General features: G+C 39.9%; 2 protein-coding genes and 1 non-coding gene across 14 annotated transcripts in view; all 3 read right to left on the bottom strand.

Moving 5' to 3' along the window:
- Positions 1-5,293: 5,293 nt before the first annotated feature.
- On the bottom strand, positions 5,294-8,859 carry LOC102790746 (CAAX prenyl protease 2-like). The gene is made up of 8 exons (XM_035904114.2): positions 8,750-8,859; positions 8,575-8,677; positions 7,261-7,344; positions 6,618-6,696; positions 6,361-6,528; positions 5,859-5,930; positions 5,651-5,713; positions 5,294-5,554 (listed from the first exon to the last, which is right to left on the bottom strand). The coding sequence occupies exons 1-8, from the start codon at positions 8,857-8,859 to the stop codon at positions 5,334-5,336; spliced, it is 900 nt and encodes a 299-aa protein (XP_035760007.2). The 3' UTR covers positions 5,294-5,333.
- A 400-nt stretch (positions 8,860-9,259) lies between these two features.
- Positions 9,260-9,331, bottom strand: trnae-cuc (transfer RNA glutamic acid (anticodon CUC)). Its single transcript has one exon. It is a non-coding gene; the product is annotated as a tRNA-Glu (tRNA).
- Positions 9,332-10,606: 1,275 nt separating this feature from the next.
- Positions 10,607-13,101, bottom strand: part of ehbp1l1b (EH domain binding protein 1-like 1b) — a 29,472-nt gene continuing 26,977 nt past the window's right edge. For all 12 annotated transcript variants that reach the window (XM_087847398.1, XM_087847387.1, XM_087847388.1 and 9 more), the window contains 4 exons: positions 12,163-12,262; positions 11,999-12,072; positions 11,746-11,860; positions 10,607-11,578 (listed from right to left, as the gene is read on the bottom strand). In XM_087847398.1, coding sequence (XP_087703524.1) covers positions 11,491-11,578; positions 11,746-11,860; positions 11,999-12,072; positions 12,163-12,262 — 377 coding nt within the window. In that variant the 3' untranslated portion in view covers positions 10,607-11,490. The remainder of the gene's footprint in view (positions 11,579-11,745; positions 11,861-11,998; positions 12,073-12,162; positions 12,263-13,101) is intronic.

Here is a 13,101-nt window from a genome sequence, read left to right as displayed (position 1 = left end):
AGCCCGGTAGCTGTTCTTGATCTGATGTTCTTCTGTGGCCACTAAACCTTATATGTCTTATATGTATTACACACTTTGGGCTCTTTTTTCCATAGGGAAAAGAACACGTGACATGAATTTTAATAGACTGCAAGAAGCTCACACCTCCCCTCAGCAGGTAAATTTTTCACCAAATTCCTAATAAACAAATGCAAATGCCAGCTGAAGCTAAATGCAGTGCCAGTGTTGATGCTTGCACACGGGCACAATGAAAGAAAGACAGAAATCTTACTTTTGTGAACATGAGTGTCTGCACCAAATTCCATTCCAGTCGGAGTTTGTTTCACTTAAAAATCACAGATGTGAAGGTCACGATGGCTTTACAGGGAAAAACAAAGGGATTGCCAAAGTCAGCACAGTTCATGCGGTTGAAACTGTGAACTTTGACCTTCCAGGGATAAGCCAAGACTTCTGGGGACCATAAATATATGGACACTAAATCATGGAATGGAATCCAGTAGTTGTTTGGCTTGAAACACTTAAAAACAATTAAACAGTTACTTCACCTTCACTAGGATCCCTTTTTTAAATGTGAAATATTCTCTCAGATGAAAGGAAGGAGCCCAAAAAGTGTTATTTTGAACTCACTGGACTAAACTGTGTCTGTTCTCCCAGAAGGCTGTTGGAAGGATCAGTGAGTCAGTAGGATAAATCTGGGCAGATACATTGAAAGAGCTCCAGATGCTTTAGCGGAGCTGCTCAGTGTCAAACAGATCGCCCTGCGGTTATACTGAGGAACTTTCAGGTGTGAGTGTGAGAGCAAGGCATTCCTGGCAGAAGAGAGCTCTGCTGGAAATGCCTTCACCCACATGGATTTTTACATTTAAGGACTGGTTGATTTTGCACAAGAATCTGTCAGTACAGAGTGCTGTATATAGAAACTTTTAATTCTTATGTTGTGACATAATTGAAATATATAAAAACACCTTGCCACCTTCCTCAGTGTTATTTCAGAAAGTCAGTAAAATATAAACTTAAGATAATATGATACAGTTGGAAACATGGAATAAATGCAAGGCTTTAAATGCTAATAGAGGCTTTTTGGGACTAAACAAATTAGTTATGCCTCTGTTCCTGAGCTCGTGTGATGCCAGTGAAACTGTTTAGTTATTTCCTCATGGTCTTGGGTCACGGGAGTACAGAATCGCACCATTCAGGCCTATTGCAGCATCTGTGCCATATCAAGTAGAGCAGGACACGTCACGTTGTTCATTTTTCCCAACCGCTGGTGTTTTAAGACACACACACACACACACACACACACACACACACACACTGAAACAATTAGCAGTGGCCTTGTGGTTAAATAATAGACTGTAGGCATTCCTGGTAATTTCAGTGGAGGAAAAAGAGGATACTTTTATCCACTTCTTCTACAACGTCCACATGCTTCATCTTTCACAGCAGACACAGATGCCCTCCATCCACACCCACACTGTCAACAAATCTATACCACAAACATCTGAACCGACCAGGGTCGCTCTCCAGTTGTTAAATCGAGAGGAGATCAATTCCCGTTGGTTATAGTCTTCAATTACTGGATCGATTAGCATCGGCTAAAAATGTATGGACGGTTTTGACAGCTGCAAGTCGGCAAATAAGCATTGAAGCTATGTCAAAGCAGTGAAGGTGTCTCATTTGATTTTTAACCTTTATGTATTAATAGTTAAATCATCACACAGTGCAAACATCGCCTCAACTACAGGCTGAAAATGCTAAAAAGTTCCTTCATTACTTGCTTACATGAAAAACAAGATAAAACATTCTCCACCAAACTCTAAAAAAGAAGCTTAGCATAGCGAAATAAAAAGGAACATAAGTAGCAAAGGATAAGGAGGCAATGATTTATGTATTATTAACTGCAATAGGAGTCAGCTGCATGTACAGAATCACACATGTATAAACAAACCTCAGACAAACAGCGAGTCAAGGTTTAAAAACTGCTGAGAGGCAGAATGGGAGGACAGAAAACTGGGAGAGGATAATTCCTGAAAGATTATTTCTTTACCAGATGACAGGCTCAGCTTTTCCATAGACACACGCATGCACACATGGACGACACTTTTCTGCTCTGCATTTCACGATACAGTAATATTTCTCCAGGGAGGGAGCATTCGTGTGTGCGTGTGTGTGTGTGTGTTTGTAATGGCAAAAGCATCAACTGCGAAAAGAAAGGAGAGGACACAAAAGGAGAAACAAAGAGACAGACGGGCGTCTGATGTGTAGAACGGTCATGTGTCTGACTCATTTCTGCACCGTTTAATATCCTGGAAACTTCACATTTGGCACACATCCACGTCCCTCATTTGATCCGGGCTCATTTTCCTACTCTTTTTCTCTCAAAAAACAGCTTTTATAAAGTAAATAAGAAAAAAAGAAGTCTAACCAAAGTAAATCACTCCCTAAAACAATGCAAAAATATGCATTTTTTCCTCTACTGTCTTTGTTTAATACTCCCAGCAATGAAGCAGGTTCCACCTTTTTCTTTCAGAAGCTTCTTACAAAAACCTGCTGCCAAGTTTGAGTCAGTGCAGCAATGTTCCACAAATTTAGTAGACCTTGTTGAGCTGGAAAGATGCCAAGAGTCCCTGAGTTGAAATGTAGGAAAGCGAAATAGGGAAGGAGCATGCTGACAAATGAGCAGTCTATCCCTGAATAAATAAAGATCTGGAAAAAAAAAAGCTTTTTTAATCCTTTTAAATCTGAAATATTCAATCCATCTGAGTGTGACACCCACGGCTGATGCTACAAGGTGAAAAGGAGATGCTTGTATATCATACATCATGAGCCGTGTGTCATTTTCAGGTGCAGACAGCTGCAGTCGGATAAAGCTAAAAAACTGCCCAGCGCCAAACACTAAAGGTGAAGCTGCAATGCTGTGGTATCGGCGACAGGATAAGATTGACTTACGAAGTGATTTTGGTTTGGAAAAATGTGTAAAAGTGAAGGTAGGGCGTATTTTTGTTCTATCTCTTTTCTGTGTTTCATTTTGAGGATGATCTCTAGCTCTGTCCCCATCTTAGCCGGCAGTACTTTGAAACCAGTGTTACTTGCCCAGCTGAAACGTTAGTCAGGGTTCAAATCTGTTAATATTGTAGGTGCAGTATACTGTTGTCTTATGTGCATGATTTAATGCCAATTTGAGAATGAATTTGGATGCAAAAGCATTTTGAATGTAGTTAAACGTGGCCTTAATGAATCCACTTAAGCCAGTATGTTTTTGGATAGAGATGCATCTTTTTGGAGTTTTGCCTCTGTACACCACCACAGGTGATTTTAAATCAAACAATATAGATGTGATTGAAGTCAGATTTTTATTTATTTTATTTTTTAAAGCTTTAATTCAAGGGGTTTAACAAATGTATTGCATTTACCGTCCCCCAATTTCAGAGGGTTGAAAAGTAATTGGGTAAGGGCCAGTCAATGGCTGGCCCTTACCATTGAAAAATATCCCATTTCTTTTCTTTAAAAAACTATTGGGTTGCTTTGAGCCAGTATCTATTTCACCATGAAGCGCTGTCGAATCAGTTTTTGCAGCATTTGGATGAATCTGAGCAGAGTGTACAGCCTTGAACGCTTCAGTATTAATCCTGCTATTTCTACCAGGAGTCACTTCATCAAAAAAACCTCCACTAGTTACCTGGTTTCACTGAAAGCCATATATTATCATATCATAACAATACCTCCACCATGCCTGACACACTGTTTCTCTCCTTCTACTAACATTTCTCTTGCCCTCGTTCTGGTAGAAGTTATACTTTGTTTCATCTGTCCAATATTTTTTTTTTCTGAACTGTGCAGGCTCTTTTAGAGACTTTACCTCTACCTCCCGGAGAATCTTCTTACATTATTAGGTATTGTAAAGTTGTTTTTCTTAACCATGGAAATAATTCTGTCATCATCCACTTTCATCTTCTGTGGTCTTTCAGGTCTGTTGGTGTTGCTGAGAGAACCAGTGCATTCATTCCTTTTAGAAATGTAACAGACTTTTGATTTGGCCACTTCAAAAGTAACAAATTAAACAGTTTGAAACAACTTCCAGTGTTATGTGTGCTACATTTGTCATGAAATAACAAGAGAACAGGCCTCAGTGTGGCACGAACCTGCTTATGAGTCAACTGTCTAATTCATTTTGAGCCTCTGAAAATGGGGAACTGTATATAAAAAATGACTGTAATTCCTAAACAGCCAGTATAATATATTTGTTAAAGTCTTTGAGTTAAAGCTGAAAGTCTGCGCTTCAATCACATGTTGATTGTTTGATTTAAAATCCACTGTGGTGGTGTGCAGAGGAACACTACAAAAATCTGATCTTTTTTTGCTGCAGGAGCGTCTGTACATGTGGTTAAACAGGCAGCCCGTATGCCAAAGGCTGTTTGTGTTCATATCTGCCACAGACCATCTCCCGCGTGTCATTTCCCCCACTTTTCTCCATTTCCATCTAATAAAGGCTTACCCAAAAACCTTACCAGTTGAAATGGGATTCAAAAAAAACTTTAGTCAAGTCAAGAACAGCTAAGATATGCATGTAGTACATGTGCAGAAACATGCGTGACTTTACCCCCGCTGTTTTAATTTGTAAACATCTGTCTGACTCATAAATCTTAATTGTCCAATGCAACCTTTAACCATTTCCACATACCCTGAATGACCTCCTCTCCCTCATCTCTGCTACTTCACATTTTCAGTTTCCCTGGGGAAATACTTTAAGCTTCTTCCCGCTCCACTTTTCCTTTACATTTCTCCTTTATTTTCTCCGCTTTCCTTTTCTCTGCCCACTCCAACCATTTTCCCTCACTTCTTTCTGTATTTGCTGCTACAGTCTGACTGTCATAGCCTTATTTGTCCTAATAGCACACGTTTTAGTTGTGCCTCTCACTTTGGTTCCCTTTGTGTATTTTCTGGCAACATCGTCTGTGTTTGTGTCTGTCTCCATCTCTCTGTCTGCATGTGTTTTTTTCTACTGCCTTCCCTTTCACAGTTCATCTGTTTTTCTCAGCCATGCGTGCGAACACACACACACACACACACCTCTTTTTCTCCCTTTTAACCAGGGAAAGTTGTACTGGCATTGAGTTTCAATACAGTAGGAAATATTTTTGACCATGCAGGAAATGTCTAAACTGCTCTAATCATTCTGCTCTCATGCTGACCCACCCACGTATAGACATATATACATGCATAGATTTTTAGTTTTGTTAAAAAAAAAAAAAACAGCAACTTTTTACATCACAAAATGAAATCCAGAGTAAAAGAAAGAGAGCTGGAGCGCATTTAACTTAATTCGATTTCATTCAGCAAACCGACCCTGGAGGGGGAGCCAGGCTGCAGATGGGAATGGGACCATAAAAGTACTGGTCTGTCAACGGGAAGAGCAGCACCAGAAACAGCAGGCCTCCCATCAGATATGAGAAGAGCAGAGCTGAACTGTGAGGGTGTTGCAGGGCAGAGCTGATGTCAGGCAGGCCCTGACTGTTGCAAAATGAATGGCACAAAACTGGACCGACAACATGCCCTTAAAAAACAAAACAAAACAAAGATTTCAGATGAAATGGGTTGATTATCGTGGGCTAATGAGTGACCAAATTATCGTATAGATCACATATCTTACCAGTTCTCATGAATATAAAGGCAGTAAAAGCACCAAAAACAGTTGTGTACAAGAACTGCATCCCTGTGAGAGAAAAAAGATGCGATCAAAGTGCTCAGTTTTAGTTTTATCAGTCCATGTCACATAAAGATGATTAAAATCAAGCTAAAAGAAATGAGTCACCTTGCTCTGATCATAACAACATGGTTTGCCTTTTCAGCTAACTGACCTGCCACCAGAAGGATGACACTCATGCTCTCTTTCCCAAGGCGTCGCTCCTCTATGACATGGTGGAAATGAGCTAAAATGAGGCAGTTGACATTAAAGGCAGTGAAACCAAATGTAATGTAACACTTGCAAACATAGATTTGGCAGAAAAAATGAGGCACGAAATGCAACATTTATTATTCTCTCTTCCTTGGTGCAGAGGAAGGGTGGCGACTGGATTGGACAAAAGAGGGTGAATATGGAGCTGCCAGGCAGGAGGAAAAGAGGAAGATCACAGAGAGCGTTCATGGATGTAGGAAAGAAGGACATGCATAGGGTTGGTGTGACAGAGGAGGATGCTGGAGACAGGGTGAGATGGAGGCAGACGACCTGCTGTGTTGACCCCTAAAGGGAACTGCTGGAAGAAGAAGAAGTCTCTCGAACTTGGTGTTAAAGTTTAATTGGAAATAGTTCAAATATATGCAAATATGGGTTTTTTTCTGTTTGAAAATTTTTTCATATACCAACTCCAAAGAACAGTGGAGCGGTGACGATAGCGCCTGTGGGTCCCGTGCAGGGCACCAACATAGGAAGCATGGCCCCTCTGAACACCAGCTCCTCTGTCACTGGTGCCACCACCTGGTTTCTGAGCCACACTGCGTCCCCCGCACACCGCCTCCATGACTGAACATCTGAGGGAAGTGCATGAAAGCACACATGTGCAGCTCTCTGATTCCAGTTAACCCAACATAACATTCAGTTATTATAGAGACAAACGTACCCAGTGCACACTGCATTTCCCCGGTGAAGCCTTTGGGGTTGTCTATAGCAGAGTGAACCAGTGGGCCGAGATAAAAAACCTGACGTGGGAGAGTAAAACCAGTTGTTTATAAAATCTAGAGGATGTAAATAAAAAAAAAAGATTAAACTGGAAACTACAGGGTACATTTGTCAGTGAGTGGTTTAAACTCGCCCATGGGGATATTACTGCAGAACGCAGACATTTAATGGAAGTTGCAAAGCTAAGCTGAGGCCACGCTTAGCAGGAATGGAAATAAATCTCTGAAATGTCAAGCATGCCTCAGCTAAGCATAAATATATTGCTGTATGAGAGAAACGGGATCTACAGATTACTGTTTGAAGCTACTGAAAAACTCATTGACTATGGTTTTCTTCATTTCTGACAAATCTTATGTTAATGATGTAAATGTAAATAAATCCTGGGTTTTCATCTGTAAGTATTTAATGTGTGCTACATATAAAACTTCAGAGATATTTGTGCCCTCAGTTAAGCAATTTGAAATCAGTACTATTCTTTTCCATCTCTAATGAAGCAAAATGTTACAAATGTATGCTAAACAAAATTTATATTAATATTTTGAATGCAGAATCAAGTTAATCAGATATGGGATCCCCTGACTTACCATAGTAAGTAATAAAGGTAATATGGATGCAGCAACCAAACCATCCATGCGAAGTCCCATCAACTCCCACACAGATACGTCCGCCTGAAGGGCAAAATGTGTTTTAGAAACCGTGAGAATGACATTTAAACGAGTCACTGAAGTCCTGTGTTTAAGACATTAGCTACTAAAGCCTGCTGTGAGATCCATAATTTCCTTCGGGATTAATAAAGTATTCTGATTCTGAAAATACACTATATTGACTGGGAATGTCAGCAACTCAGCCATCAAGTGGTAGGTCATTTAAAATCATTGAGTGGGATCAGTGGATGCTGAGGCGCACAGTGTACAGAGGTCACCAACTTTGTGCAGAGTCAACTACTACAGACCTCCGAACTTCATGTGGTCTTCAGATTAGCTCAAGAACAGTGTGCAGAGAATTTCATTGAATGGGTTTCCATGGCCAAGCAGATGCATCCAAGCCTCACATCACCAAGAATAATGCAAAGTGTCATATACAGTGGTGTTAAGCACTCCGCCACTGGACTCTAGAGCAATAGAGACGTGCTCTGTGGAGTGATGGACAATCCAATGGACGAGTCTGGGTTTGGCGGTTGTCTGACGGCATTGCGCCAAGTGTAAAGTTTGGTGAAGGGGGAATTATAGTCTGGGGTTGTTTTTCAGTTGGGCTGAGCCCCTTAGTTCCAGTGGAAGGAACTCTTAAGGCTTCAGCATATCAAGACATTTTCATGCTCCCAACTTTATAGGAAGAGTTTGGGGACGAGGGTGACTCCTTCCTGCTCCAACAGGACTGCGCACCAGTGCACAAAGCAAGGTCCATAATGACATGGATGAGCAAGCTTGGTGTGGAAAAACTTAACTGGCTTACACAGAGTCCTGACCTCAAACTGATGGAACACCTATGGGATGGAAGAATGGTCAAAAATTCCCATAAACACTTCTTCTGTGGAAAGCCTTCCCAGAAAAGTTGAAGCTGTTATAGCTACATCATAGCAACATCCCATTAAACCTTAGGGATATTTCAAGTTCAAGTTGAGTTTGAAGAAAAACAAGCAAATACTTTTGGAAATATTGTTCATAACATTTAATTTTAGATGAGCAGTAATCACAGATTTGATTTGATTGGTATAGATTACTGATGGAAAAGATCCTTTACAAAGGTAGCAATTGGGACAAATAAACAAACAGATACAGAATTTAATGATAGGTGGAGTTTAAATTGTCACAGAGTTGAGTTAAACTCATATTGCTGAAACTTGTCGGGTCACAAGGTAAATCCTCCAGGGGAAATGTTACTATCTACAGTATACTCACCTTGACATCAGCCCAGTGTATCCATGTCTTCACAACTGCAGGCGACACTACAGAGACCAGCAGCACACTAGCACAGCAACGCTTTATCACACTGGGATGATCCCTGCACGCACAGTTTAAGTTTAGTTGTCTGGCCTAACAGCACTTCTCTCATGCCTGTTGGTGAGCTGTATACCTTGGTGAGCTGCTTCTCCAGACGTACAAACTGCCAACGTAGAGACCAGCCAAGAATAGGCAGCTCAGCAAACCCAGAAAACACCTCGGGTGGGTGTTCTCTACCTGCATGACAAACGTGAGGGTTTGCAATCACAACTTCAGCTGGTTCTCCAGCTAAGCGGCGGCTAACAAAGGAGTGCAGGTTCACCCCGCTTTGGATCGGCTCGATCCTGTCAGTCATTTCAGATTAGTGAGTCCTGGTGATTAGCTGATTAGCTTTAATGCTCTACGAAGTCCAGTAACTGCACGCAAAAAACAAGCTCATTCAGGTAAACGGTACGAGTGTAAACAAGACCACATGCAAACAAACATAACAGTAAATATTCAGTTTTGGTTATGACTCAATATTTTTATACTAGGGTCAGAGAAAAAAAAAAAAACAGGTGAAGTTTAGCCTCTACGTGCCAATAGAAGTAGTTGTGTAATTGGAAAACAAACATGTAGCCATCATAGAACACGAAAAAGCTAGTTCCCTGACCGGGAATCGAACCCGGGCCGCGGCGGTGAGAGCGCCGAATCCTAACCACTAGACCACCAGGGACATGCTAGTGGTCGTTATTCTGCACCTTACATCCAATCGCATACAAAAAAACTATTTTCATGCCATCATTAAGATCTTTTCGGGCTGCATCAGTTCACATTTGCTCTTTGCTGTGTTCGTGCAGTAGTACTAAACAGTGGCTCTGACTTATAATTTCTTTTATTAAACTGATCCATTTGATTTTTGTTAGCTGATTTATCAGTATCTGTCTACACGTTAAATAGATTATACAATGCCAAAAATATATAGTTAAGTGTATATATTTTTATGTATATATTCACATTTTAATTCATCAATATCTTTGGTTATATTGATAGTCTGCAGTCAGCAGGATTTACGAAGGTCTTATAAATAAAATAAAGAAATCACATGTTTTGTAAGAATCTTTATGACTCTGCCTTATTTTATGTACTTCTGTGTTCTACATTATAATCAATCCAATCGTTTTTGGCACTTAAAATATATTTATACAACTGTTATGTTATGGTTGTTGCTTCCCTCTTTGCCAGATCTCTTCTGAGAAAGACATTTTTTATGTTAATGAGAGTATCGTATTCACAAAAAAAGGATAAATAATTGCTAGAAACTGATTGCAGCTTCTACTCTGTGACAGAAATGATCTTTCTGGCTTAAAGTGGCTCGATCCCATTCACAAGAGATATATTTGACATATGTTTTACATATTAAAGGCCAACAAGTCATTTACAACCGTTTAAATACCGACAATCATAAATACTGGAAATCACTTATTGGCAGACGGTCAAAGCTGGCCCACTGGACAACTTTGGAAACTTTAAAGAAGAGCATAAATTTTTTGGCCTTTTAATATCTGAGAGATCACATGTGTAGTTAAGCTTCTCTACACTGGTCCGACCAAGATCCTAGTGGGCTGTATGTGGCCCATGAGTTTGACGTCTTTGGCTTAACAATTTAAGTAATTTCCTCACAGCTGGATTGCCAGTTGGAGATGCATTACTAAGCCTCATTTGAGACACACCAAGCAAGGTAAAAACAGATATTTACCCTGAAGTGTTGTTAAATTTAGATTTCAGCTGTATTGATCACTATCCAGCAATGTCTGTTTTGTGATCGCTGCAGGATCACATTAGGGGATATTTTTGTAGCGTCCAATGCCTTTATGCTATAATGTGCACAGGGTGATTTTTAGCATGTTATGATTATACATTAGGATCATATTACAGTTACTGCCCTGGGTTACATAATCTATGAAGTGCGATGAAGACTAAGTGATGAAAACAGTCATGACAGATGAGCAACCAGCCGATATGTTTTTATTTTCATCATCACAAACATCCTCGATTCATTATACGCAGCTACAGTATGAATACATAGTGGCGCTGTGGAGCACAGTGCCACTTTATTAGCACACCTCCATAAGCATGCATGCAGTAGTCGACACAGAAATGGAAAGCACTTTGATTTCTGTGAATATTGCAGACGTGAGCAATCACATCCACAAAGACTGCAAGTTACCAAGGTGTAACTTTAGGCTGGAAACATCTTTGAGCTCCATGAGGCTGCAGGGGGTCATCCTGAATCTGAAAACACATATCCTCCGCTAACAACATGAGGCATTCGAGTCCAGCTCATGACTTACCACGTACTATTTTCATATCCAAAATGCTCGGGCGTGTTTATGGACTTTTTCCTCGGGGAAGTGATAAGTAGGGTGACATTACTAGAAACCTGCAGATTACAAACAACTGTAAACTAAACTTCCCCTCAAAGCTGCAAATATTTTTGGCCTCGTTTTTCACAATGGAGGATAAGCCAGTGTTTGAATACTGAAAGTCACAGATTAGAAACAGAAACACACAAAAAGCAAATGTGCAATAGATGTAAAACAGTCAGATACATAATTTAAATAAATAAAAATAGATGAAAAGTATCAATCAATACTTATATATTAAGACACACTTAAAATAATGAACATTTGAATTTCTTTTTTTTATCAGAGAAAATGACATATTTTTTGCAGTGTCAAACTCAGAGCAGTCCTCAAGGCACTTTAAATACAAGAAAATACAGAGCCCCAGCATCCTTAAAAAAACAACAACTTTCTATTATTTAAAAAAAGTACTCTTTTGGGACTTTGTAGTATCCGTACTAAAAGCTGTTTGTGCTTGTCCTCACTCGTCTCACTGTAACACACATTTTTCTTTGTTGCTGTATTTTCTCCTCCTCATTTCGAGACCACGCTCCAGACGCTCATCCTCCTCCATGGCCCTGCAAACACAAAAACACGGTACGGTGCTGAGCTCATGGATATCTGCACCCCTCTATCATAGATAGGCATAAAGATCCAAATAACAAATTAATCTCTTTTGTTTTTTGGATGTATAATCTTCCTGTAACCCACTTTGTCTCTTTCACATAACCCTACGTATACTGACCGTCTCTCCTTGGTGTCGATATCCCTGATGATCTCGTCCCTTTGGTTGACCAAAGACACCAGCTCCTGGAGGAGCAGCTGCTCCCTCTGCTGCTGAGCGGGTGACTTCTGCCAGTCTGCACAGCAAACAGCAGAACTCAAAAAGATCAAATTCATTGTGTTTTAATTTTTTTTACCATTTACATTTGTATTATTATCTGTAAATCATTTTGACTGATATTGTACAGATTACTTGTTTCCACTACTTTAATGACCTTCAATAGCCATGATTACGCGCAGTTCTCTGGTCAGAAGGTCAAATCTCCTCTCCAGATCCTGCTCCTCTTGTCTGTAGATGCAGTTAAGAACGAGTCGGTTTAAAACAAATGTCAAATATACGTATATGAGTATGTGTATACTGATATGTGGGAGGTCTTACAACAGTTCCAGGTTGTCTTGTCTGCGGATCAGAGCGTTCTTCTTGTTTACCAGAGTGAACCACTCCTGGATCAGTCTCTCCTCTTCATCACGGTCACTTCCTGCAACAGCAGAGAAAAGACATGAAAGCCTGTAAATATTTGAATACAGATAAAGTTACAGATCATTAAACATAAAGATCCACATGCAAGATACTATTTAACAACAAAAAAAGTGTAAACTAGACTGAGCTGGATCTGGAATTTACTTCATTATAATCACAAGTAGAAGGCAGGTTAGCATCATGGCTGAGGATGGTATTCATCTGCATGCAGGTCAGGAGATTTAAGGTTCGGTTCAATTTAGTTAATCTTTTTATGCATTTACATGTATATTTTTTGGTGTCTTATAGTGCCACCTTCCCCTCTTACAAGTACTTGGTGATGTTGGAGAGGAAGAACTCCCTTTCGACGGGAAGAGACCTCTAACACAGGCCTGCTCCTGACCTCCTTCAGTAAAATATATAAATCCTGTCCTTCTACTACTTCCTGTAAAATACTGCATTAATTAAGATTCATCTTCTTACTTTCAAGTCTCTCCATAACCCTGCACCTCTGTATCTCACCGATCTTCTGCACATTGTCACAACTTGCTCTACTCCACTCTGGGATCCTCCACCTCCACCATCCTCTGTTAGACCCCAGTTAGAGCTTTCAGACAATTGTCAGCTCGTCTTTGAAACTCGCTCCCACACCACATTTGCAAAATTGATTTTCTCCCAATCTTTAAAGCCAATCTTCAAACACATTTTTAATATTTTTATATTTTTTTATTCTCTGATGTGTTTTTAATCGCCATATACTCAATTTTGTTATTTCATTGCTTGTAAGATGTCTTTGAGTGCCCTGAAAGGTGCCTATTAATACAATATATTATTATTATTATTTTATTATTATTATTA

Source organism: Neolamprologus brichardi, chromosome 10 (assembly GCF_056152115.1).
Source record: "Neolamprologus brichardi isolate AB-2024 chromosome 10, ASM5615211v1, whole genome shotgun sequence".
NCBI lineage: Eukaryota > Metazoa > Chordata > Actinopteri > Cichliformes > Cichlidae > Neolamprologus > Neolamprologus brichardi.
The sequence above is the reverse complement of the archived record's forward strand: the minus strand, read 5'-3'. Positions and strand labels throughout refer to the sequence as shown.

Bases quoted from the DNA above. Each gene is read 5' to 3' on its own strand.
- LOC102790746 (XM_035904114.2), bottom strand. From the start codon at position 8,859: ATGCAGGTAGAGAACACCCACCCGAGGTGTTTTCTGGGTTTGCTGAGC. The intron at 8,678-8,749 runs GTATACAGCTCA...CTGTGCGTGCAG, and splicing joins TGGAGAAGCAGCTCACCAAG to GGATCATCCCAGTGTGATAA. The intron at 5,714-5,858 runs GTCAGTTAGCTG...TTTCTCTCACAG, and splicing joins TGTCATCCTTCTGGTGGCAG to GGATGCAGTTCTTGTACACA.